Genomic DNA, 22,528 nt, shown 5'->3' with positions numbered 1-22,528 from the left:
TAAATTCTAAGGTTTTTTACTTAAGCTTTGAGTGTTTTGTTTTTGTTTTTTTCTATAAAACACAAAACACGAAACCTCTCTCTCTTCTTGCAAACAATTACTTGATTTTTAAAGAACTTAAGTTTTCATGACTGACTATAGAATTATTTTTGATATTATCCTGCATTGGAAAAGGGCTATATACAGCTTTTTATACGCTTCCTTCATTTGGGTTACGAATGTACATGAGCTGGAGATTTATGTATGTTTTTGGTGCATTGCAGTAGATACAAAAGTGCCTTTAGTGTAAGGGTTAGCATCACAATGCACAGCATTTCAGTCTTAAATATTATATCCGGTATCTTAATGACAACAATTATTTAATTCTGCCAGTTATTATTGTAAAAAAAATCTTCATCAAAAATTATTCTTTAACATTGCTTCGATTTAAAGCTAGCTGTTCATAATACAGTATCTAAATAGTTCAGGAGATGGTACTGTTATGCAAGAGAACATACAAGATATTGCAGGCAGTGAAACTTCGCTAGTATTTCTGCAACAATCTTAGTTGGAGACAGGAACGTAGCTATGTTTTGGAAAGGTATGCAATTTTGATTCAAAAGTGAAATGTTTAAAAACTTTATAGCTCACATAATGATCAGTTCCATTGCTTAGCTATAGCCATTGTTGTGGTTTTGTTTTTCTTTATTTTTTTTTTTACTATATTTATAGCTCTTTTTTTAGCAGATTTGGTCAAAACTTGATTTCAGTTATATTTTCCTATGGTATATCAGGGTAACTTAGTATCAGATGTGTTAAGCATAGGTGTTTATGAACTTTGAACGCATCTTGAAGTATTTGAAAGGTATTCATAAGTATTTGTAAGCTAATTGTGTGGATGATTATTACTTGTACTGCTAGGATTATTTGTTGTAAATATTTGAATGGAATCCCAGTCATGACAGTAATTGCAGGGGTGGGGGTTGTTAAATGGCTGAATATTATCTCAAATTTTTGTGCTGCTCAAATGACAAGTTCTAACATTATTTACTTTGTTTTCAGGTTTACACCCGATTTCACAGCTTCCAGAGTAATTCGTGAATTAAAATTCATCACTGCAGGAGGCTCTGAATTCGTATTTATCTTGAATGCATCCCTTCCATATCATATGTTAGCAACGTGTGCAGAAGCGCTACCCAGGCCCAACTGGGAATTGGCACTGTACATCCTTACCTCAGGAATAATGAGGTAGTGTGTATATGTTTGTTCTTATCAGTATATGTGCACGAGGTACCACCATTTGAATACAGATTCAGCCAAACTTGAATCAAATCAGGCATTAGAGCTCTGCTAACCGTTTTTTTGTGTACAGGTTGAAGCATCCTTCTTGAGTATTGTGCTTTAGAAAGATATGAGGCAATGACTGCAGTGAGCTTAGCAGATGCCTTGGATGAATTTAACTTTGCTGCCACTTGCAAGTGACAGACAACTGGTGATACTAATAATGGAGTTTCTGAGAACCTGAAGGGCATTGTATTGGTGCACTTTTTTCCCCCCTCAGTGACACGTTTGCTATGACTGGTTGAAACTTGAGTTGAAAGTTCCTTTGTGTTTTCCTAGCCTAACCTCTACCTGTCTATTTTTTAGTCTGAAGTTATGAATAATCTGAAGTTAGAAACAATGCTTTCCTACTTGTCTACTGGATAAGAGACACTGTCTTCCACTGCCTTTATCCAGAGAAAACCATAGAATAAAAAGTTAATCAGTGGCAACAAGTGTTTTTACTGTTTAGTTAGTGTTAAACTTGTATTTTAGTGAGTGATGAATTGCTGCTGTGACGAAAAAGTGGTTTTCCTGTGTGCTGCAAATCTGAAGCATTATCCAAAGCCTTTGTAGCAAATCAGGGGTGTAATATTCCTGTGTTTCTTTTAGATTAAGATACTATTTTTTCCATTTTGCTGCCCTGCATTATATAAATATTTGGTGAAGCTCTTTCCTTGTCTAGGGATTGATAAAAGAAATAGAGAAGATAAAGCTTGCTTCTTTTTCTTTTTTATTCTTCAGCACTTTACAAAATAATGCAGTGTTTTTATCTTATTTTTCTTCTATGTATCTGCTTAGTTTATTGATAGAGTGAATGATGTTTGCCAGCTCCTAAGTGTAGTTTGTAATTTTATGTGTACTGTATTTATTAATTAGACTTTACAAAATGATACAGAATACTAATAATCCTTTCACTCACTGTTTTTTTTCCTTGCAAAACTCAGCAAATGAGAGGAGTCCTAATGTGATCATTTCATAATATTCCAAGGATCGGGTGCACAGATAGCTTCTGACTTTCAGGAAGTCATAATAGAGAGTTTTGCTTGTTGCCACTAACATAGTTCCATATTATCCGTTATCCCTAATTTCTAGAAATTAACAACTCGAGCTTGTCTAGTTCATCTTTCTCTTTTAATAAAATATTGTCTGAGGTGCCTTCCCTAAATTACTGCTTGGCATGTATTGGTACCATACTTGTGGCTCCAAGTTTTCAAGTCCAACTTGATAGGCCTTGTGTGAAGGACCCAGTCCTATTTATGAACTTACTAAGGATGCATAGTTTGCCCCAGGCTAAAACTTTGAGGGAAAAAAGGTGTTACCAACAACTGTGTCTAGAACATGTTATTCCCCACTGCATGGTGTTCTTCACCAGTTTAAATGACATAAACACTCTAGGCTAGTTATCTTTTTCTATTATTATAATCAAAGAAGCAAATAAAAAATGGACTGTTGCCACCACAGCAAGACAGGAAAGTGCAGTTAAAAAGACCACAAAGCAAGACTTGTTCTGTGGCTTTTTTTTAATTTCAAAGTTGTTTGAAAACAACAAAGTTTGCTAACGCAAAGGGAGTAGGATTCTTATCCAGAATGGATCAGCACTGGTACACTGAGGGGTGTGGTATGAAACCCCTGTGTGCTCCATCTCGAGTCTGTATGGCACTATAGAGATGTAATACTGTTGTTGGTATCAGTCTCATGAAGCTTTGAGATAGTACCATGGATTATACTTTAAAAGTGAATGAGGTCATACCTTACTCTTTATATTCCAAAAGTAATTGTATGTTTGATGGTATAGCACCCAAGGCAGGCGTCGCTCTCTTGCGTAGGAGTTTGTGTAAGCTTGTCTGAAAACTTCCCTTTTTTTTTTTTTTTTTTTTTCTTTTTACCTTCTCTGTCGCTTGTTGACACTTCGGATTAAATTTATATTTCCTACCATCTGCTGTCAGGTTATATGTCTGTGATCCTTTTTAATTCATTCCTGGGGTGGAAAAAAAGCACTGATAACCAGCTATAACCAGCTGAGTTGGTCTCCAGAGTTGCTTGCATTTTGCTGACAGTTAAAACTTAAGATGATATCTAGACTAAATTTCTTGTAGACAACTAAAGTTAAGCAAGAGGTATCTCATCCTATTCTGTGAACTGATGCTCTTTCATACATTTGGCTTACAAAAACCAGCAGTCAGAACTGAGAACAGAAACTGAAGTTGCTAATTTGAAGTTATCTTTGCATAAACCTTCAAGGGTAATAGGCAAGTCAATCTTTAGTAATCAACAGTGTGTCTCATACCCCCACCATCACCCCAAAATTCCCACCTTTTAGAAGATGTACTCCATAGCGCTGTGCTGAATGTCTCCGCAGTGATTTTATGGCTTCATCAGAAATACAGTTTGCTGCAGTGTGTTATGTAAGTGGAGAGCTCCTAAACACGACTGCAGCAGATGCAATTAGTTGTAAAACTTGACATAATAATGCTAAATTTTAGTTCTCTGAACAGCAGCACAATTATCTATGGAGGATCTCTGCTTTTAAAACAGAATTACACCAGCGGTCTGTGAGAGCTGCTGGCCACTTGGATGCCATTTTAATATTTTGATTGTATCTTTTTTAAAATTTGGGTTAATATAATTGGGGACTTCATATCAGATTTGCATCTTTAACCTTTATTCTCAGTATTATTGATGTGCATATTATGCTAGACTTCTGTAATTTTTTTCTTTTAGACAGAAATGTGGTTTGGATGCAGTTTTCAGCTTTTTTATGTAAGATACAAACTTTTCATCATGTGTAATTAACGTCATTAACCTTAAAATACTCAAAACATAGAAATACTTAAATGACTGCCTCTCTACTCTGCAGTGTGCTCTTTCTCTTGGTAATTGGAACAGCCTATCTAGAAGCTCAAGGAATTTGGGAGCCATTTAGGAGACGCTTGTCTTTTGAGGCCTCAAGCCCACCATTTGATATGGGAAGGCCACTTGATCTCAGGAGAATAGTTGGAATTTCATCTGATGGAAAGTAAGTACATATTTCTTTTTTTCTTTTTGCCTTTTTATTTTTTCCTCTTCAGTTATAAGGCCAGTTAAAAAGTAATACGTTCTTTTGAACAGATGAATGAATTATTAGTCTCCCATGGGTGGAAGATGAGTTCTAAAATGGACTTTGTGGTTGAGAGGATTATTCATCTCTTTCTAAAAACAAACCCCATAAATTTTTCTGGTTATGCTCTAGAAAAATGGGAGGTATAAACTGCAGAAAAAAGCAGGCCAGAATTTCCTACCTTTGGGGTCTAATTTTTTTTTAAAGGCAGGCTTCTTTTCTTCCATTAATTTTGAATGCCATCTTACTTTTTTTGTTCATATGTACAGTGAGCAAGTGAACAGGAAATGGTAAAAACTACTGACTTGTCAAACAAGTTCTCAACCTTTTTATTGATTATTTGCCAAGAACAGTGTAGTTAAAGGTTTCTTTTGGACATAATGATTCTTTTTTCATGTGGAAGAATGGAAACATTGTGGAGTACATTTAAACATTTGCTGTTCTTTCAGCTTGAATGCATCTGGATCGGATTCCAATCACGGCTCGTCCAGAGGGATCTATGGAGCAGGCAGTTCATCTTCACGATCCAGTGCAGGAAATCATAAACAATGCAATGCAACAGCACACCTTCACAGCAATAGAAGTGCACCTGATGTTGAAAACATTAAATCCAAAAACAGTTCAAGCATACCTAATAGGACTTCAGCACAAGCAGCTTCCATGCAAACAGTGAACAGAACAGGCCCTTTTACCTTGGATTCAGGTGCCACATCTCAGACTCATGCTGCAGGCAAAAGAGCCAAGGGCACGAGGCAGAACCAGCAGTCAACGCAACAGCAGGCACCAGCTTTGGCAGAGCAGCCCCTCCAGCAAGCCCCAGCATCCGGGCCCCAGCAGCAAGAGCAACAGACTGAAAGTGCTTTGCCACAGCTACCGCTTCTCAACACACCTCATGTCGAATGTGCCAGCAACAGAAGGCACAGCTCAGAGGACTCAGATCTCACTGGGCTCATAGAAACTATGGAAAAAGACTTTGACCACCCAGAAACCCCATCCCCAGATGTGTTTACAGAGCAGCCCCCATCTCCGCTAGCAAAAAACAAAGGTAATACAATTCTGTATTTTTTAACAGGATGATTCATTATGTAAGCCACAGAACAAGATTTAATCAACTGTAAAGGTCATGTTTTCATAGTGTGGAAGGTAATAGCTCTTCCCTACTCTTCTGTATGCATCTGTGTGTTGAAACACTTCCTCTTTCTATTTTACAGCAGTGAAGTTCTCCATGTAGTGCTAGATTTTCCTGCACATTTTTTGGAACATTCTGATGAAAGCAAATGTGAATATTTAGACATCTGACCCTCTGAAGAAGAAAATGATTTGGTTGCAGCCCCTTCCCCTGTGGGGTTAGCATCAATCCCTCCCACCTCCAACTTTTGTACTTGGAGCTGGGGGTTGAGGAAAGGACAGAAAGAGGAGAAGAGATCTATAAATCTTTGTGGTATTGTTCAGGAATGGAATTCTTCATGTTCGGGCTTGCAGTTGTTTTAGAAAATCCTTGATGTCAGGTGGTCAGCAAATTAATATGTTACCATTATCTCTGTATGAGGTTGGAGTTGAGTTTTAATTCTTTATGGATCTTTTCAGTTGTCTAATGCAATTTATTGGATTTCATACATCAGATATGTTCATATCTTAAAAATACATGTTACTATAATCACTTTGTTAGAGTATAACTTCTTACTCTGCTTTTTTGAATTAGCCATTTTAGTTGACCCAGAGTTATGTTGTTACAAATTTAATCCTAATGTATTTCTTTCTAAATAATTTTTCACTTGATCCTAGCAATGTTGTGCAGAAACGGTACTGGTACTATTTAATTTATTACAGATTAAGAAAAGAAAGGTGGGGAAGGTACATCCTGAAGTATGGTCATGCACAACAACAGAAGAAAGCTTCACTGTTTTTAGTAATGAGCAGGATACGATGTTGCATTTGGACTTTCAAATGGGACACTGAAGTGACAAGAGGTTTTGGGGTCCTACTGAAGCATGCTGCTACTTTGTGTTTTGTTTTTTAACTTAGCTGAGCGATGTGGTAGGAGGAATTAAAGAAAAGTGCTCTCGAGAGATAAAACCAGCTTGCCAGGTATCCCCTTCGTAAGGGCTAAATGGTACTCCAACTAATTACATGACTATAGGTAGGTTTCATAGGTAGCATCTACGTTAGCAAATAGTGCAGTACTGGGGCTCCACAGAGCAAAACGGCTGGTAGAGAGGGTGCAACATCTTTGTGGAGCACATCTGAGGGGATTTACAGTGGACTGGTCCAGTCCATGTACTCGAATGCTAGGGAGGGTTGGGAGTGTTTGAGGAGTGGATCTTCCATTTGTAGTTCAGTCCAAAAAAAATGATTCTTGCACTCCAAGACTGCTGTACAGTGGAGCTGCTACACAGTATGTGGGGACAACTGAGTTTCATTTCAGAAACATTCCTGATCCAAGTAACATGGGTTAGATACCTACATTAACGTTTTTGCACATACAGCAGTTTCTAGCAGTCTATGTATTGGAAACTTGTCTTAGCGAGTAGTTGCTCCTAAGTGTTTGATGGACCTTTGATTACATTTTTCAACCATATTTAAATACGTTTTCTTGAGATAGATGCTTCTATTGATCTGTCTATCAGTTTGGAAAGCTTTCTAAAAAATGATAAAATACTTCTTTCTTTATCAATCTATATGGAAATCACTTTCTGGCACAACTTTCATTTTTATGCTTTTTCCAACTTTCTCCTGATCACAAATGCATTCAGGTAAATTCACTTTTTTCTTCCTATTATGGAGCCTTTTCATCATTTGTGTTTTAGCATGGTGTTATGCTGAATATTTAAACATGTTATGTATTGCAAAATATATAATGAGATTTTTTTGCAATTCAGGTAGGTTTTTTTGACTTCTTTGCCACCTCAGATCAATAAATAAGATAAGTTCACGTGGACTTCTCTTTGGGTAAGCTTTATATGAAACCCCAGCATTATCTATAAACCATAACTAGACCTTGAGAAGCTCAACACATGAAATAAAATGTGCCTGTTTCCATTGGCCCTCTTCAAAAATATAAACTGTAGGGGAAGTCCCATATCTGTCTGAATCTACATACACATACCGATCTTTTTCTTTAGATAAATAGCTAGAGCCAGTTGCAGACATTTGCTGAAACAGCAGCTTTTGAACTAAAATTCTATGTCAGAATATCTTGTGCAGGATTTTAGTCTTGTTTTACGTTCCTAATACATGGGTCCTAGTAGACTGCTGCAAAGGCTACACTAGATTTTTTGTTGAACAGCTACTTCATGTTACATTTTTATTTTATGACTGCACTTCAGATTCCTTTTTGCTAATGATGAGCATTAAACTGCTCAGCAATCCTGAATGTAGACTACAGTTGATGCAAATCTTGTAATGAGGCCTTCTGAGGCAAAAGTAGAATACCCCCAATAAGTGTGATGCTGACCTCCATAAAATTTATGTACAGACCTATTTGCATTTACACTATTATTTGCATTCATGGTAAAAAAAAAAAAAAAAAATCAACAATGTTTTTGTTGTTACTGATACTGAAAACATTAAGTCTGAAAAAGAAAATATGAAGACACTTCCCTTTGATATGTACTTGGTATTTACTAAAATACTGAAGGGAAATTTGTTTTGGTACAAACTGTCCCTGAGAGACATATTGTCAAGTTAAATATGACAGCTACAGTTGTTCTTCTACTAAACTGAATTTGGATGTGAGCTGGTACAAATCCCAGTAGGGGTCGAACCCAGTTATTCAGCACAGGTTAAGTGAATCTTGGAGTGAACTGTTAAGTCTGTCCTGCAAGCATCACATGGCTTATAAATGAAAACGCTTAGTCTGAAGTTTAATATCTAAAAGATCTTATTGGTAAGGGCATATATTATGTCTAATGAAAGATATGATAAGAGTACTGTGAATGCTGTCATCCTGTGTGAGAATAACGAGAGGCGATGGTAGGATGATGATGACTCTACAGGCACACACAGTTTCTCTGTACTGATGTTTTTCTCGATAACTTCCTTTTCTCCCCAGGAGCTTGCTTTATACCCTTCTATTTTGCAAGCCAGGACCTCTGGCTTCATTTTGAAGGTTTTTAAACCTCTACATTTTGAGCTTATACTGGGCTACATTTCAGTTAGCCTGTAGAAAATGCAGGAAAAACATAATTGATTGTTCATGTAGCACTATTTATTTATATGTGGATTGCTTCAAGAACACTTAATGCATTATTTTCCCTACCTTGAGATGCAGTAACACTTAAATGTGTCAAGGCCAATCTGTTTTACAGTCAGCTTAGCTATAGCTCTTAAAACAGTAGACCCTGAAGAATAAAACATGTCAAGGAGAGAAAGTTCACTTGGGTGTGAGATTTTCAATTTTCTTTTTTTTTTTTTTTTTTGGCATCTTTGCCAAGCAAACACTGCTAGTGATCTTTCTCTTCCACTCTAGTCTTACTGTAAGGTTTTGTTTTGTTTTAACTGACAAGCATGCTCAACGTTTCTGTTCTTCATTTGTTGGGATGATAAAGCCTGTACCAACTTCTGAAGTTCTCGTTTAAATATAGTCTTACGTGGTGAAACAGTCAAACTGAGTCCCAGAAACATAGCAGAGGAGCGCTGCATGTAGCCAGGTGCCCCATGTCTACAGAGAGGCAATGGAGGTAGGGCTCAGGAACATAAATGTAACAGTGGTGATAAGAGTTCAAGTTTGGTATTGCTCACATTTGGTGTGAAGTGGTTGTAAATGTTTCTGTATCATAACAGAAAATTAACTTCAGATTTTTAATGTGTTAGCCACCAAAATGAAACGAACTAGTCCATCGTAGAGTACTGCTGCTGAAAATCTGAAGCATCCTTATCTCCCCAGGGAAAGGGAAAACACTTCAGCGGAAGACTAAGCCACAGAAGAAACGGGAAGAAAAGGACAGAAGAGGGAAAGGAAAGCAACAGGAAGATGAACTGAAGGATTCCTTGGCAGATGATGACAGTTCTTCAACCACAACCGAAACCTCCAACCCAGATACAGAACCACTTCTCAAAGAGGTACAGCACTGCTTGAAAAAGGAGACTCCTGTGTAGCAGGTGGATCCATCACCTGTTAGAGAGCAGCGTGGCACTTGGGAATAGGGTCTTTTTTTTTCCCCCAGCCTTCATATACTATAATACCTAGCAAAGAAAGAACGTTAAAAACCTTCTTTCACAATTCTTGCTTTCACTTCTCAGTTTTTTCCTTTACAAAAGAGAAAAGTGAACATGCTTGAATCATGTAGTCTCAGGACAAAGTGCCTGAGTGACTACGGTTTGAACAAGGTACCAGTTGTCAGCAGTATTTTGGTAATCGTCTCTGTGCATGCTCCTAGCCTATTCTGTGTGCAGAATAAAACACAAGGTATGGACGCTAACTTCACTCAATAGTTAGTGTACACTAAAACAATGCGTTTAATTGGTTACAAAGGGTCAGTTTGCTGGTGGTAACTTGTCAACAGGTATTAATTACCTCTGCCAATGCAACCAGACCTCTACTATTAGTTTATTCACTGAGCTTACATGCTTCTAGGTAATAAACAAAAGCTCTTTAACCACTTGTGTAGTGGTCAGTTTGTCATGAATGTTTTCTTCTAAAGCATGTACTATGGAACCAAACAAAGCAAAGGTGGTTGGTGAGAGAAGAAAACAAAGCCTAAGTTTTGGCATGTCTTAAATTTGAACTTTAGAAAAGATGGACATTCTAGCTGGAGGGGGAAAAATAGTGCATCTACTTCATTTTAAAAATTACAGTTTAATTTAATCACTTCTGATTTTCAGGATGGCTATTTGACTGTATACACGCATTTGGAAAGTTTTAGAAGTGCAGTTAGAAATCAATAATTGTAAAGGGAAGGTGCACTTATTCATTGCTTCGTTGGTTAAATCAAGCAGTTTGTTATAAATGGCCTGGACTGCATACAATGGATGCCGTGTAGGTCTCAATGCAGAGCTAATCTTCTTGAGGCCATGGCTTTGATCTGCTCAGCGTGTGTTAATTTGCTGTTTGGAGAAGCAGGAATTAAAACACCTAGGAAAAATTGGATAGTGTGCTTTATAAGAATACTTACTAAGAAGTAAAAAGATAACTTCTGTGCTTCAAAATTGCTCTTATTTTCAACTAGTATTCTTTCCTCAGTGCTACTTGCACTGTGTATGTTGCAATGCAAGAGGGACTTCTCATTTACTTCTCATCATTGTTGATATGCTATTATAATGTCTTTTATAGGAACCTGAAAAACAAAAGGGAAAAGTTACACCAGAAAAAACTGAAAATGAAACAGTGCAAGTGAAACAGAAAAGTAAAAAACTGCTAACAAGTATCAAGAAAGAAATCCCTGTAGATGTGAAAACCAGGTAAGCATAACGGGTTTATTAGTAAGAAGACATCATGCTTGGAGGGAAGATTGATTTAAAAAAAAAAAAAAAAAAAAAAATAATCTGTATTCAACTTCTGTGGCTGCCAGTCTGGCTAATGCCAGCAGCAGATAGCTTCAGGCAGCTTCCTCTTCATTCTTGGTATCAGGGAATATCTGCAGCTTGTAAATAATGAATTATTTGGTGGGAGTATGGTGCGTTAATAATACGAGAACTAAATCCAGAGAAGAAAATCAGGTTAAGCAATGTTAAGGTTTTTTTTGGAAAAAAAAAAAAAAATATCACAGACACAAAACAAGGCAAACATTTCTATAGGAGCTTCTAGTGGCAACACTGTAAGCCAGTGTTAGCATGAGTACCTTTAGTTGCTCTTGGTGGAGTTACAGCCATGCAATTACCTTCATTTTTATCAGAATAAATCAGTGTCTTGGATCTGTTGTTGAAAGATGCTGCTGCTGTCAATCACTTTCCTGCACTGACAGATAACTGATTGCAACTTATAGAGTAGAGAAAACAAACAACCTCAGTCTTGCTGTATCCTGTTCATATTGAAATCTCATTCTGAAATTCTAAAGTCAGACCAGTAGCAGAGTGCCACAAGAGTAAATTTTGCCACATACCGAGGTGTGGTATATTGCGTTGTTTTCCCTGTTGCTGTAGTTAATACTAGACTGAGGTTTAGTTTGAGTAGTTAGTATACATTCATTTTCTTCAAAACATTTCTGAGAACATTGCCAGGCGAAGTCCCTTTGAATTTTTTTCTTCTTACTGTTAGCTGCTTTCCTCTATCATCTACATCACAAGTTTATTACATGTGACAGTATTCAAAGGCTCAAGTAAGAGTTGAGTTGGAATTCTTCTGCAAGAAATGGATAAAGTTTATCCCTAGAAAATTTACAGTGAGACATATATAGCTGGAGAAATAAAAATATAGAGCCAAATAAATTTGCTGGTGGGGTGGAATAGTTTTGTCATTGATAAATAGATCATCCTGTGCATTCATGGCAGTAGTTTATGAGGGGCATGCAAGGGGGATGAGAGTAGTAAAACAGCAATTGCCATCTCGTGGTTGCCCCTGCATAATCAAGCAGGTTTTGTAATTGTAGAGCTCCAGGATGAAGGCTGCTCCTGCAAGATGAGTGAGCCATAGTACATATGCGCAGTAGTGTGGGAAGGAGATGAGCTGGGGTTAGGAAGGATGAAAGGGTGGAGCTGCGTATAGGAGAAATACAAGAGATGACAGCAAAACTATGTTCATGAATAGCTTTGAAGTGAGCATAAGTTTGACGTAAGAAAGCCACAGGAGTTGAGTCTTCCATAAAACTGACTCTATGGCAGGCATATGTATTTATATATATATATATAGTTTTTGAAAAAGTATGAATTGTACCTTATGTATATAAAAATAAAAAATCCTTCAGCACTTCAGAGAGCAAAAAAATAAATGGATCTCTATTTCTGTTTAGTTCCTTGGAATTATCTTATACTCCCCCACTGGAAAACAAGCAGCGCAAGACCTTTCCATCCAAGATATCTACACAGCACCTCTTGGCAAACGGGTCCAAATCTAGAAACCTCCCGAAAACAAGAGGTAGTATGAGGCTGTTTTCAGAAATATCATGCAACTTTCATTCTGTTTGTTTGTAACCCCTTCTAAATGTGTAATTCTCAGTTTGGTGTTATAAGGCTGCTCGCTTTATTATCCACGGACTTGCTTTTGTTTTTGTTTTAATAGGTCCAAACAGTAAGTTAATGGAGAGCAGGCCATCAGTATTAGCAAAATTTCTCCCCAGTGGTTCTGGACATGAACTAGGAAATACCAGCAGCTCAGAAGGCGAAAAGGATTCTCCACCACCGGAGTGGGACTCTGTGCCACTTCACAAAGCTGGCAGCTGTAAGTAGTCAGTAGAGGATGACAGAATTAGTCTTCTGCAATGAATATCTGTAGGAGGATCTATAAACAGATTAAGCCTGCCTAGCCTTTTTTCACTGCGTAGCTGTGCTCCCATTTTCTGCTGTAGGCCTAATACTAATAGCAACCTGTACAATTCGGGAGATTTGAAGACCATATGGGTCATTCCATAGTTCTTCAGTGATGACTAATTCTTCAGAAGCTGCTGAGGAAATGAGAACTGCCGCTTGAAAACAAAATGTATTTTCTGCAGCAGATGGAGTTTTGTTTGCTAGAGTCTGCTGCAGCCAAAGTTTAAACTAATTAAGTGATCCCTCCCTGGGAGGACACATTGGAAACACCTTATTGCAGTGGTTAGCATGGGGCACTATTATAAGTTTTGGTTGCATGGTAAGTCCCCTTGTGGGAACCAAGTCACCTTCCTCTTGGTTGCATGTGATCATAAAATCATCTCTCTCCACAGTGCTCACTTAGAAAAGTTAAAAGTTTCATTCTTTTTCTTCTGTACAAATCTGTTTGTGTTGGTGCTTTCACTGATGGACAGTCTCACAGTATTTAGTAAACCTGATCAGCAGTAGGTGAATACAGGGAAGGAGCCACCTCCTCAGTAACCAGGAAGAGCCTTTGAAATAATTCCTCAATTTGAACAGAATAATAGCAGAGTATGAGTAGCCATCATTTTAAAGTAAATACTACAGGAAGGTATTTTATGCTTCTTTTTATAGCTACGGACAACCTTTATAAACTCTCTCTACAAACCATGAATGCAGATGCTTTCCTGAAACAACGACAGCCCTCACCTACCCCTGCCTCTCCATCTCCTCCTCCTCCTCCTGCATCCTTACCTTTTGGGTCACGCGGAGGCACTTACAGCAGCATTGTGAACAGCAGCGGCAGCAAGTGAGTTCAAATCTGTACTTCCTCCTGATGTCACAAGCACAGAATACTTGAGGAACCGATGTGCTCGATATGGTTCATCTCCCTTTTCTTGTACCCATTTCCTCTTCCCATGGAAACTGCCTTTTTGCAGATATTACTGTGCATATCTTACCATGCTATTTTTTTTTTTCTGGGGTTTGTTACAACTTGGTAGATTAGAGAAAAGTGCACTTAGAGAAACTGTTGAACTGTTGTTAACACTTTCACGACTACCAGATTAGATTGTTGGTTGTTTATCAAAGTGCTGAAGTCCAAAACCTTAAACCTTTTTTTTCTTTCTTTTACCTTTCAGCGAAATGAAAAGCAAGCAGCCTAGTGGTACCAAGCACAAGCTGGCAAAGGCAGCTTCTCTTCCAGGCAGGAATGGTAACCCCACTTTTGCTGCTGTAGCTGCTGGTTATGACAAGAGCCCAGGTACTAGAACCAGCTTGGCATACTAAATACCTATGAATATTTCCTGAATATTCTATTTAGTTGGTTGGTTTACTTTTTGCTCAGTTTAGATATATTGTTGCAGGTGGCAGTGGTTTACCAAAGGTTTCACCAAGTAAGACGGATGTTTCCAGTAATATCAGCATTTCCCACGCTGTTGTTGACAGTGATGGATCTGACAGGTAACCTTTATACCCCTTGAAAATATCTAGGCTCCTAGAAAGCAGTTAATAGCATTTTGAAGGTAGTGAGCAGAGTTTATTCTGGTTCTGCTGTGTGTTTTTTTTTTTTTTTTTTTTTTTTTTTTTTTTTTTAATATATAAAGTTCGGGCACAGCATCTCTCATTTACAAAATAAAAATAAACCAGAACTTAAAATCTTAAAATCTTAAAAAAGAATATTCTGGATATGATAGGAACTTCCCCCCTCATTCCTAATTTTGTGTTCTCTGGACATCCAAACAAATGAGAAATCAGCTTTGCTGTTTCAGTATTGAGGAGTATGTACCAGGGTGACTCAAAATAATTCATAGACAGATTTTCACACTGCTGTACAGCAATGTCTGTCACTCCCAATTTTAACACTAAGACCAGAACAGTAACTGTCCTTTTTGTCACATGTAGAAACAGAATATTGCTGCGCTCAGTCATATTCCCCAGTGCACAGTGTCTTTTTTGATATATTTTGGCTGTGCATGTCTGTAAAGAGCAGCGTGTGTCTGTTAGCCTTTCTGGAATAGGAATGAGACTGGAAATTAAGTTCTAATACACAACGGAGTTGCTTTTCTGAGCAAGGTTTGTGGGTGGGTTTCTGGTTTGTTTTTGTAAATGTTTATCACTGATTCCAGTTAGCCCATCTGTATTTTCGATAAACTAGCCCACAAGCTAGAGTGTGAGCATTTGTTACAGCTCCTGAGCAGTTCTAAATTTTATCTGCTTCTCAAAAAACTACACTATGTCTGCAAGCGTTCTGAAAAACAGAGCAAAAGAGCTGTCCTCAGATTTGTGTTGGAGTTCAGTATAGAGATTAAAGAGGAGTTATTTATTTATTATATCTAGAGGAGTGTGCTGCTCCAAAGTGGATGTATACACAGAATAATGATGTTTTACTGTAATCATTTTTTTAAAAGAAATTAAGCTAATTTTCCAACTCTTTATTACCATTTTAGTTTTTATAAGTGTGTATGAGTGTGTACACGCACATTTGTGTATATATATGTATTTGCAATTGTTAATTGTTGGTAATGCTTTTTTTAACGAGTTGTGTATTTCTTTCCCATTACTCCTTAATATTCAGTTCGGGTTTGTGGAGTCCTATCAGCAATCCCAGCAGTCCTGACTTCACGCCTCTCAATTCATTCTCTGCGTTTGGACATTCTTTTAACTTAACTGGAGGTGAGGTTTTCTTTTCAAGTATTTCCAAATACAGGTAAAGAAATGTTTCCGTGACACCATTTTAAGTATGGGCCCTTGCCTCCATGCCTAACCCCAAAAAGGATGACTTTATAGGAAAATGCGTTATAACTTGGTGCCACGTTCCGTGTTTCAGCCCAGAGAGTGTTAGTGGAAACTTTCAGATTTTGTTGCACTGAAAATAGTTGCTTTGAAGTTTCTCAGTTTCAGAAACATTTCTGTGTTGGTTTTCCTCCCCTCCATCCCTCCCCCAAAGCTTTACAGTAAGTCTCAGAAGTGTGCCACTAAGCCTGTGGTTTCCTGAACAGTTCACGCTTGCATAAAACCATTGCTATATACATGAGGTAATGGTCCATCCCTCACGTTGCTTTCCTCTTGTGTATTCCTCTAGCATTCATATGGCTGCATAATGAACTGATGCACATTAAAACCAGCAATTAATTCCTGCATTTAAATATATAAATATTTAGGTAAACTTTCCGTAAGTGGCTAATAAGATGAAACCTTAATGCAGGCAAGCTATATTGTAGGGGACAAATGTTCTACATATTTAACGTAGATTTGCATATGATGTTTGGGAGTGCGTGGTATTTTTTAAGGTGTCTGCAAGCTGTTTGATTGTATGTTTGCTGAAAAATGCTGGGGGTCTGCTTTCACCTTCATCCCAGAACTCCTGGCACCAGTGACTTGAGGGACTGCAGTAAGATTCCTGGGATTAATTCTGTGTGCAGGGACTGCGCAAACCACAAGTGCTGGTGCTGCCCTTTCCTTCCCTTAGCAGAGCTGGGGTCTGGGTGGGCTGGGGCACAGCCAGTGCCGTGTCCCCTACCAGAAGTTACCTGGGAAGGGAGCGCTGTGCTTTCAAGAGGCTGCTTCAGCACCATCACTTACTCCAACTGGAGTTCACTTGTTACGATGAACCAGCAGGATTTTCAGTATCGCTGTGCTTGTGCCAGATTCTCTGACTATTTGGCCTTGTGCAATCAGTATCTGGAATAAAATCAGTTCCACAGCTCGATACTGAAATGTGCACAGTAAGTGTAGAACTTTTGTTTTTTCCCCGCCACAATCTTGATTCAACTTTGTAGCCAGTGTCTGATACAGGGCAAGTGAGATGAGATCTGTGTTAGTGTGTGGCCTTTTCTAATCTCAGTTCTTGTACTGCACCAGGACCTACTAGAAAAATGTGGGAAGTAACAGTGAACTATATTAGTCTGCAGTTGTTCTTGAAAAAGGAGGAACAGCCATGTACTCAGTTTTATTTCATTTTATTTTTAGAGGTCTTTAGCAAACTTGGTTCGGCTCGATCTGCTTATGGGCAGGATGTTCAAAGAAACTGGAGTGAATTCAATAATGTTCCGTCATCCATCTGGGATCCTTCAGCTACAGATTCTGTACCCTCCTGGCCAACAAGCTCGAGCTCTCCAACTCATACAACTGCAGTAAGTATTCAGTGCAAATACAGCGCTTTGTTACCGTTACCGACCTGTTCTGTACCTGCCATGTAATTTCAGTTAGGGGATTTTTAATATAGATTAAAATTCATCTGTTTGTTTTTTTTTTCAAGGAAAATGAAAATTAAATGTATTCATTGTTCTATGTGTTTAAGTTGAAATGGCCATTGGCCAAAGTGATTAGTCTCCTCACATGCAGATAACAAAGCCATGTCAATTAGTTCATATAAAACTTATCATGAGAGTGTCATACAGCACTTAGCAAAAACGTGTTCTGTTTCCACATACTTGAGGATTGTGAGGAGACATTCTGCGCATGCGCTGTGGCTGAATGCCACTGCTGTCACTTCCAATTTGATGGACAGTTGCAAAACAAATGTCTGATAACTTTCAGATTTTGATTCTGCTTGCTGAATCCAGTGTGACACCTCCCTGTAAATTATCAGAAGTCCTAATAATAATAATCTAAAAGGAGAAAAAAAAAAAACAACGAAACAACTCAAGTGTGCTTTTCAGCATCAGAAAAATGCTAGGGGACTGAGCATAAGGTGAAGTCTTTAAATTGACTAAGTTTGATGAAGATCTTGACAAAAGAGCTGTGTAGACAAAAATGAAAAAAAGGCTTTTACACAGAGTGTAGCACTGCACTCTCGTCCTTCTGCCTTTATGTCAGAATAAAATTTATATCACAATAGTTGTCTTCAGTGCCAAGTGAAACTGTTCTTCATCTTGTCCTCTGAAAATATTTCTGCAGTGAATAAGATGCAGTTTTTACTTCACCTGGTAGCAAGCAGTTCAGATGGAGTGGGGGCAGGCAGGGGAATCCAGAGAATATCACACAGCTTCTTAAAGATGCGTGCTTGCTGATCCCTTGTCACGTGGTTAAAACTGTAGCTATAACATTGCTGTGTCAAACTATGTATATTGCTATGTGCAATATACACAAATGGAAATGTTTGATTTTTGGGTACATGGAGGGCAGATTTCTCATCAAGTGATGGAAGGAGGGATCAAGGATAACTACAACACTCCAGCTCTCAACCTGTTTCCTGGCCACTTCTGACAAATACCTAGAAGTGTGCTGCAGGAAGCATTGAGACAGAAGCCAGACAAATGGTGTAGAGGAATTGTTAGTCTCTACTTTGAAAATAAAATAGCATTTTAGAATAGTTTTAGTTCCTTTTTATTCAAGAAGATCACTTGATAAACAAGAAAGCAAGAAATAGACTGAAATGTTCAGAGCCTTTTTAATGATGATAATTTTTAGTCATTTTTTCAAGTGTTTTTGGTGAGCCGGAACAGGCAAACTGCTACTCCTGCCACTGAAGCTAAATTCTAGATAAGGGAGCAGGTACCAGACCAGGATCTGTGCTTTTCTTCTTTCTGGCACAAGAGGCAGATCTCTTCTTGCAAACAGCAGCTATATAGTGGCTTCTGTATTATCCTCTTTTCTAGGAAGGGTTCTGGGGAGTTGACTTTATCCTTCCTTACTCCTTTTGCTCTCCCATTTTATGCATAACTCTTCACTTTTGTACTAAACAGCTTTTGACTTCTGCGTCTCTTCTCCCCTCAAGCCTTGCTGCATTAGTGCTACTTCTCCCCAAGTTTCTTTCTAATGACAGCCCCTTATTCATCTTCCCTCCATTTTCCATATGTGCACTTCTGTGTGTGGGCTGCTTTGCACCTCCCTCCACAAGCCTTGAAAAGGAGGAGCTGTCTAATCAAAGGTGTTTTTCTCTGCCAGCCCCTACCTGGTGGCTGCTTCTACTTCATGAGCAATCGCCTTTCTATCAGACTCTCCCAAGTGCTTTTGGGATACACAGGAATAGTTCCTGGCTCTTTTGCCCATAGCAAGAAATAGAGTGGATTTAGTGTGTCAGGGATGTTGGCTGAGCAGCAGAATGAGTGTTTCTTGCTGCAGGCTTCATAGTCTAATGCTTGCATAGCTTAAATATAACCATTTAGTTATGTAATGGTTACAAACTCTGACCCCAGTTTAACTCAACATCTCAGTGACACTGGAGGGTCCTAATGATGCTGGCCTGGTTTAACCCTTTCAGATGCTCAAAATTCCTATCCACCTCTGTGTATCAAATTGTATGAAGGCCATTTGCTAATGTGTTAGTGTCCAACCAGTTTTGGATACGGTTAGGTTGAATTTATCTTCATTCCAGGGGAAAAGATTTAAAAATAAATAAGTAAAAAAAAATCAGAGTTTACCTTGTTTGCTTTTCTAAAAGTACTCTGATTTTAGTGTTCAGATGCAGAGTACACTGCCACTGGTTAACCTTCAGTGTGCGTTATCTGAGGGCTGAGGTCTTGGGAAGGGATGCCATCTCTCCACCCAGTAAATCCAAACATCAGGGTGTTGGTACCTTACAGCACGTACTCAGCAAGTCCGCTGCCTTTTGGCTGTATCAAGTTTACTGTATATTTGCAAATTGAATTTACAGCATATGTGCACTAAGTCTGTTGGCACTGAGGTGTGTAGTGCATTAAGCCTACACGGAGCAGGTTCTGTGCTAATATTAGCACGAAAGTTAGGCTAACCTTCCTCACTGCCATCTCTGGCTGCCTCTGAGTATCACTTTCCACAACAGCGTTGGTTAGATTCCCCTGCTTGTTGCTGGCCGCTCTTTGGGCTGTCATGAAGCAGTTCACAGAAACTGGGCCTTGTTCATGTCTGTGTGCATTCTCTAGGCTTGCTGTTACCTCTCCCATGCCTCCTAAGTGCATTTGTGACATGTAGCAGCACAGCTGTGTCTGCACCATGACCACTTGTCAGAGAGACCTGTCTTGAAAGCCAAGACAGACTCTCTGAACTCCATGGCAAACGGCCAGTTATTCTATCTCATCTCCATCTGGATAGGAGAAAAGAGCAAATACTGAGAATATGGGGAGATACAGTGGGGCTGAACACAGGTAGGGTCATCCAAACTATAATTTTTTCTAATGATTATGTATGAATACAAGGAGACAGCTTTGCAAACTGCCAAAAAAGGATCAAGGAATAAACTTCACTGCTAACTTCCAATTGAATTGTGTTGTTGTTTTTTTTTTTCCAGACTTGAACCATGTTTATCTACCTTGTTTTAACTAGTTTAATTAAGCTTAAGCATTTTGGCCTTTGTCTGTTTAAGCTTGAATACCTGTAGTGCTTAAACTAGTATGATATGGGGATGTATTAGCTCAAATGAAAACAGTGTAAAAGCCTGTGATGTAATTGCACTCTTTGGCCCATCAGTTACTGGACACACGTTAGTAGTGTGATTCCTTTTTTGTTCGCCCAGAGGAACCTCAAAACGTCACGTTGCAGTGAAGATGGAAGGGCTTCCACAGCGGACTTGCTTTTTTTTTAGATACTTTTGTTTTGGAGGGGGGCTGTAAAAATAAATAAAAAGTGGTGACAATAGAGGTTACCTGACAGCTACTCACTGGGCTCTTGTCTTTACTGCAGTCGATCCTTGGCAACCCAAGCGGCCTGTGGTCCACCACTCCATTCAGCAGTTCCATTTGGTCAAGTAATCTCAACAGTGGCCTTCCCTTCACCACTCCAACAAACGCCTTGTCAGGTATTGATCTCATGGGTAGTGAAAACTCCTCTCCTCCTCCTCCACCCACTGCTGCCGCCGTTGCCAATCCTGCTGAAGACATGGGACAGACCTACAATCCTTGGAGAATTTGGAGCCCAACAATTGGAAGAAGAAGTTCAGATCCTTGGTCTAATTCACACTATCCTCACGAAAACTGAAATCTGAAGTCAAGCAAAAGGAAAGGACTCTCATCCAGGTCATGAAACAATTCTGAATGCGGATTTTTGAAACATCGTTTTCAGGCTGTTGCTGGTCATTGCTTTTCTTTTTTTTCTCTCCCGCCCCTTTCCTTCCCTTCCCTTTCATCCCACCAGTCACGCTTTCACCACTTGCTCGTTTTTAAAGTCTGTCCTGCGATATGGTAGTGTGAGATTGCAGATAAGCTTGAAAAAGTCTGGGTGTGGTCACAAATCCAAACTGCAGCTGAAGCCTGTAAATCTGAACAATTTCACTGGTTTCATATTTTACCATCTGCCACTTCCATTTAGGAAACAATTTGAACTATAAAACGGTCCTGGCATGCAATACTTTTATGAAAGTACCGGTTTTGGTTTTTAAATTTTTTCCAGTATTACCCTCCAAGTTCTAATTTAAAGAAAAAAAAAGGCACTTTGTGCTAAAATGCAGAGTATTTTTTTAAAATAAGGCTGTCTTTGTTAACACAGGTTCTAAGAATGTAAAAAAAAATAAAAAAATAAAAAAGGAAAAAATAAAAAAAATAAAAAAAATACAACACAAAACCTTAAGAGTAAAATGGCTGAATGTAAGAGCATTCTGTTAAGACTGTAATACACTTTCTGTGCTGTTTGTACATTTGTAAACCTGAATGCATTTTTAAGTTGAACTGAAATGCACACAGCCAAGACTTGTGGAAGAAACAAGATACCTTGTGCATTTCTTAGGGATACAACTTTGGGTTGTACTTTAAAATAAATAATGCTTTTTTCAAGATCTGTCTACTGTAGTTCTGTTCTCCAACTATTTTCTAAGCTTGTGTGTGCATGAATCCACTTGACGGTGGTAGCCTTGAGGCCAAAATCTCCTGTGCACAGCGCCTATATTAACAGAAACTTCACTGCAACTGAAACCCAGTTTCTCAGCAGCATGGGTTTGTATAGCATGTAAGAATTATAAATTGTTTTCAGGGTTACACAGCACTTTGAGATGCCACCCACATGAAGATTTGCTGGATAACAAAATGCTGAAAAAACACCTAGACTATTAAAGTTTGTGAGTATCGGGCATAAGAGCAGCTGCTGTTCTTCATGCTGCACCCATACCTTTGTAACACTTTTCCGACATCTAAAGAACTTCACTATTAGTAGACACAATTTCTCTCTCCCTTTAATGTGTCTTTCTCTCCACTAACTGTAAGGCAAGTCTAAGTGACTAAATACATTCATCTGTGCTAATGCCAGGTAAAAATGCATCCTTCTGTTACAAGAAAGCATCAATAGATATTAGCATCATAAAATCACTTACAGCTCAGTGGCACTGCTCAACATTTACAGCAGTTTCTTTAAAAAATCCTTTTTGATATTTTAGTGAAAACTTTATTCTACAAAGAATATTATATGCAAAAATAATAAATACAGGGGTTGAACTGACCACTTTTCCAGCTAGTGTTATGCAAACAAAATCTCCGCAGAAGTCAGGTTGCTGTTGTCTTGCTACCACCAGCAGCAGCTGCAGAGAGAGAGCTCTGAAATGCAAACTTGCTGGAACTCCTTTGTTCTTAAAATCTGAACGTTTCTAGGGCCATGCAAGCTAATGAAACGTTCAGCTTGGGTTTATATGTAATTTCCTTTTGAGCAACTGGGCAAACAAGTCTCTTACTGCATGCAAAATAAAGAGTAAGTAGTTCAGCTACTGGCAAGCTGGGGCCTGCTTCTCTGTAAGATGGAGTTTGGGAAGGTAACCCAGCAATAACCTCAGGGTGAAGGAAGCTGCTGAACTTAATAATGGAC

At 38.6% G+C, this 22,528-nt stretch overlaps 1 protein-coding gene across 4 annotated transcripts in view; it reads left to right on the top strand.

Annotated features, from left to right (window-relative positions):
• Window positions 1-21,510, top strand: part of TMEM131 (transmembrane protein 131) — a 96,995-nt gene extending 75,485 nt beyond the window's left edge. For 3 of the 4 annotated variants that reach the window (XM_084287115.1, XM_084287113.1, XM_084287112.1), the window contains 14 exons: window positions 1,042-1,227; window positions 4,024-4,062; window positions 4,160-4,318; window positions 4,849-5,444; window positions 9,285-9,460; window positions 10,671-10,798; window positions 12,286-12,410; window positions 12,555-12,713; window positions 13,457-13,631; window positions 13,963-14,084; window positions 14,188-14,284; window positions 15,399-15,496; window positions 16,793-16,956; window positions 20,426-21,510. In XM_084287115.1, coding sequence (XP_084143241.1) covers window positions 1,042-1,227; window positions 4,024-4,062; window positions 4,160-4,318; window positions 4,849-5,444; window positions 9,285-9,460; window positions 10,671-10,798; window positions 12,286-12,410; window positions 12,555-12,713; window positions 13,457-13,631; window positions 13,963-14,084; window positions 14,188-14,284; window positions 15,399-15,496; window positions 16,793-16,956; window positions 20,426-20,719 — 2,518 coding nt within the window. In that variant the 3' untranslated portion in view covers window positions 20,720-21,510. The remainder of the gene's footprint in view (window positions 1-1,041; window positions 1,228-4,023; window positions 4,063-4,159; window positions 4,319-4,848; window positions 5,445-9,284; window positions 9,461-10,670; window positions 10,799-12,285; window positions 12,411-12,554; window positions 12,714-13,456; window positions 13,632-13,962; window positions 14,085-14,187; window positions 14,285-15,398; window positions 15,497-16,792; window positions 16,957-20,425) is intronic. The other variant, XM_084287114.1, reaches the window with a different exon arrangement.
• Window positions 21,511-22,528: the final 1,018 nt, after the last annotated feature.

This window comes from Netta rufina, assembly GCF_964035555.1.
Source record: "Netta rufina genome assembly, chromosome: 1".
Classification (NCBI taxonomy): domain Eukaryota; kingdom Metazoa; phylum Chordata; class Aves; order Anseriformes; family Anatidae; genus Netta; species Netta rufina.
This window is presented reverse-complemented; position numbering and strand designations above follow the sequence as displayed.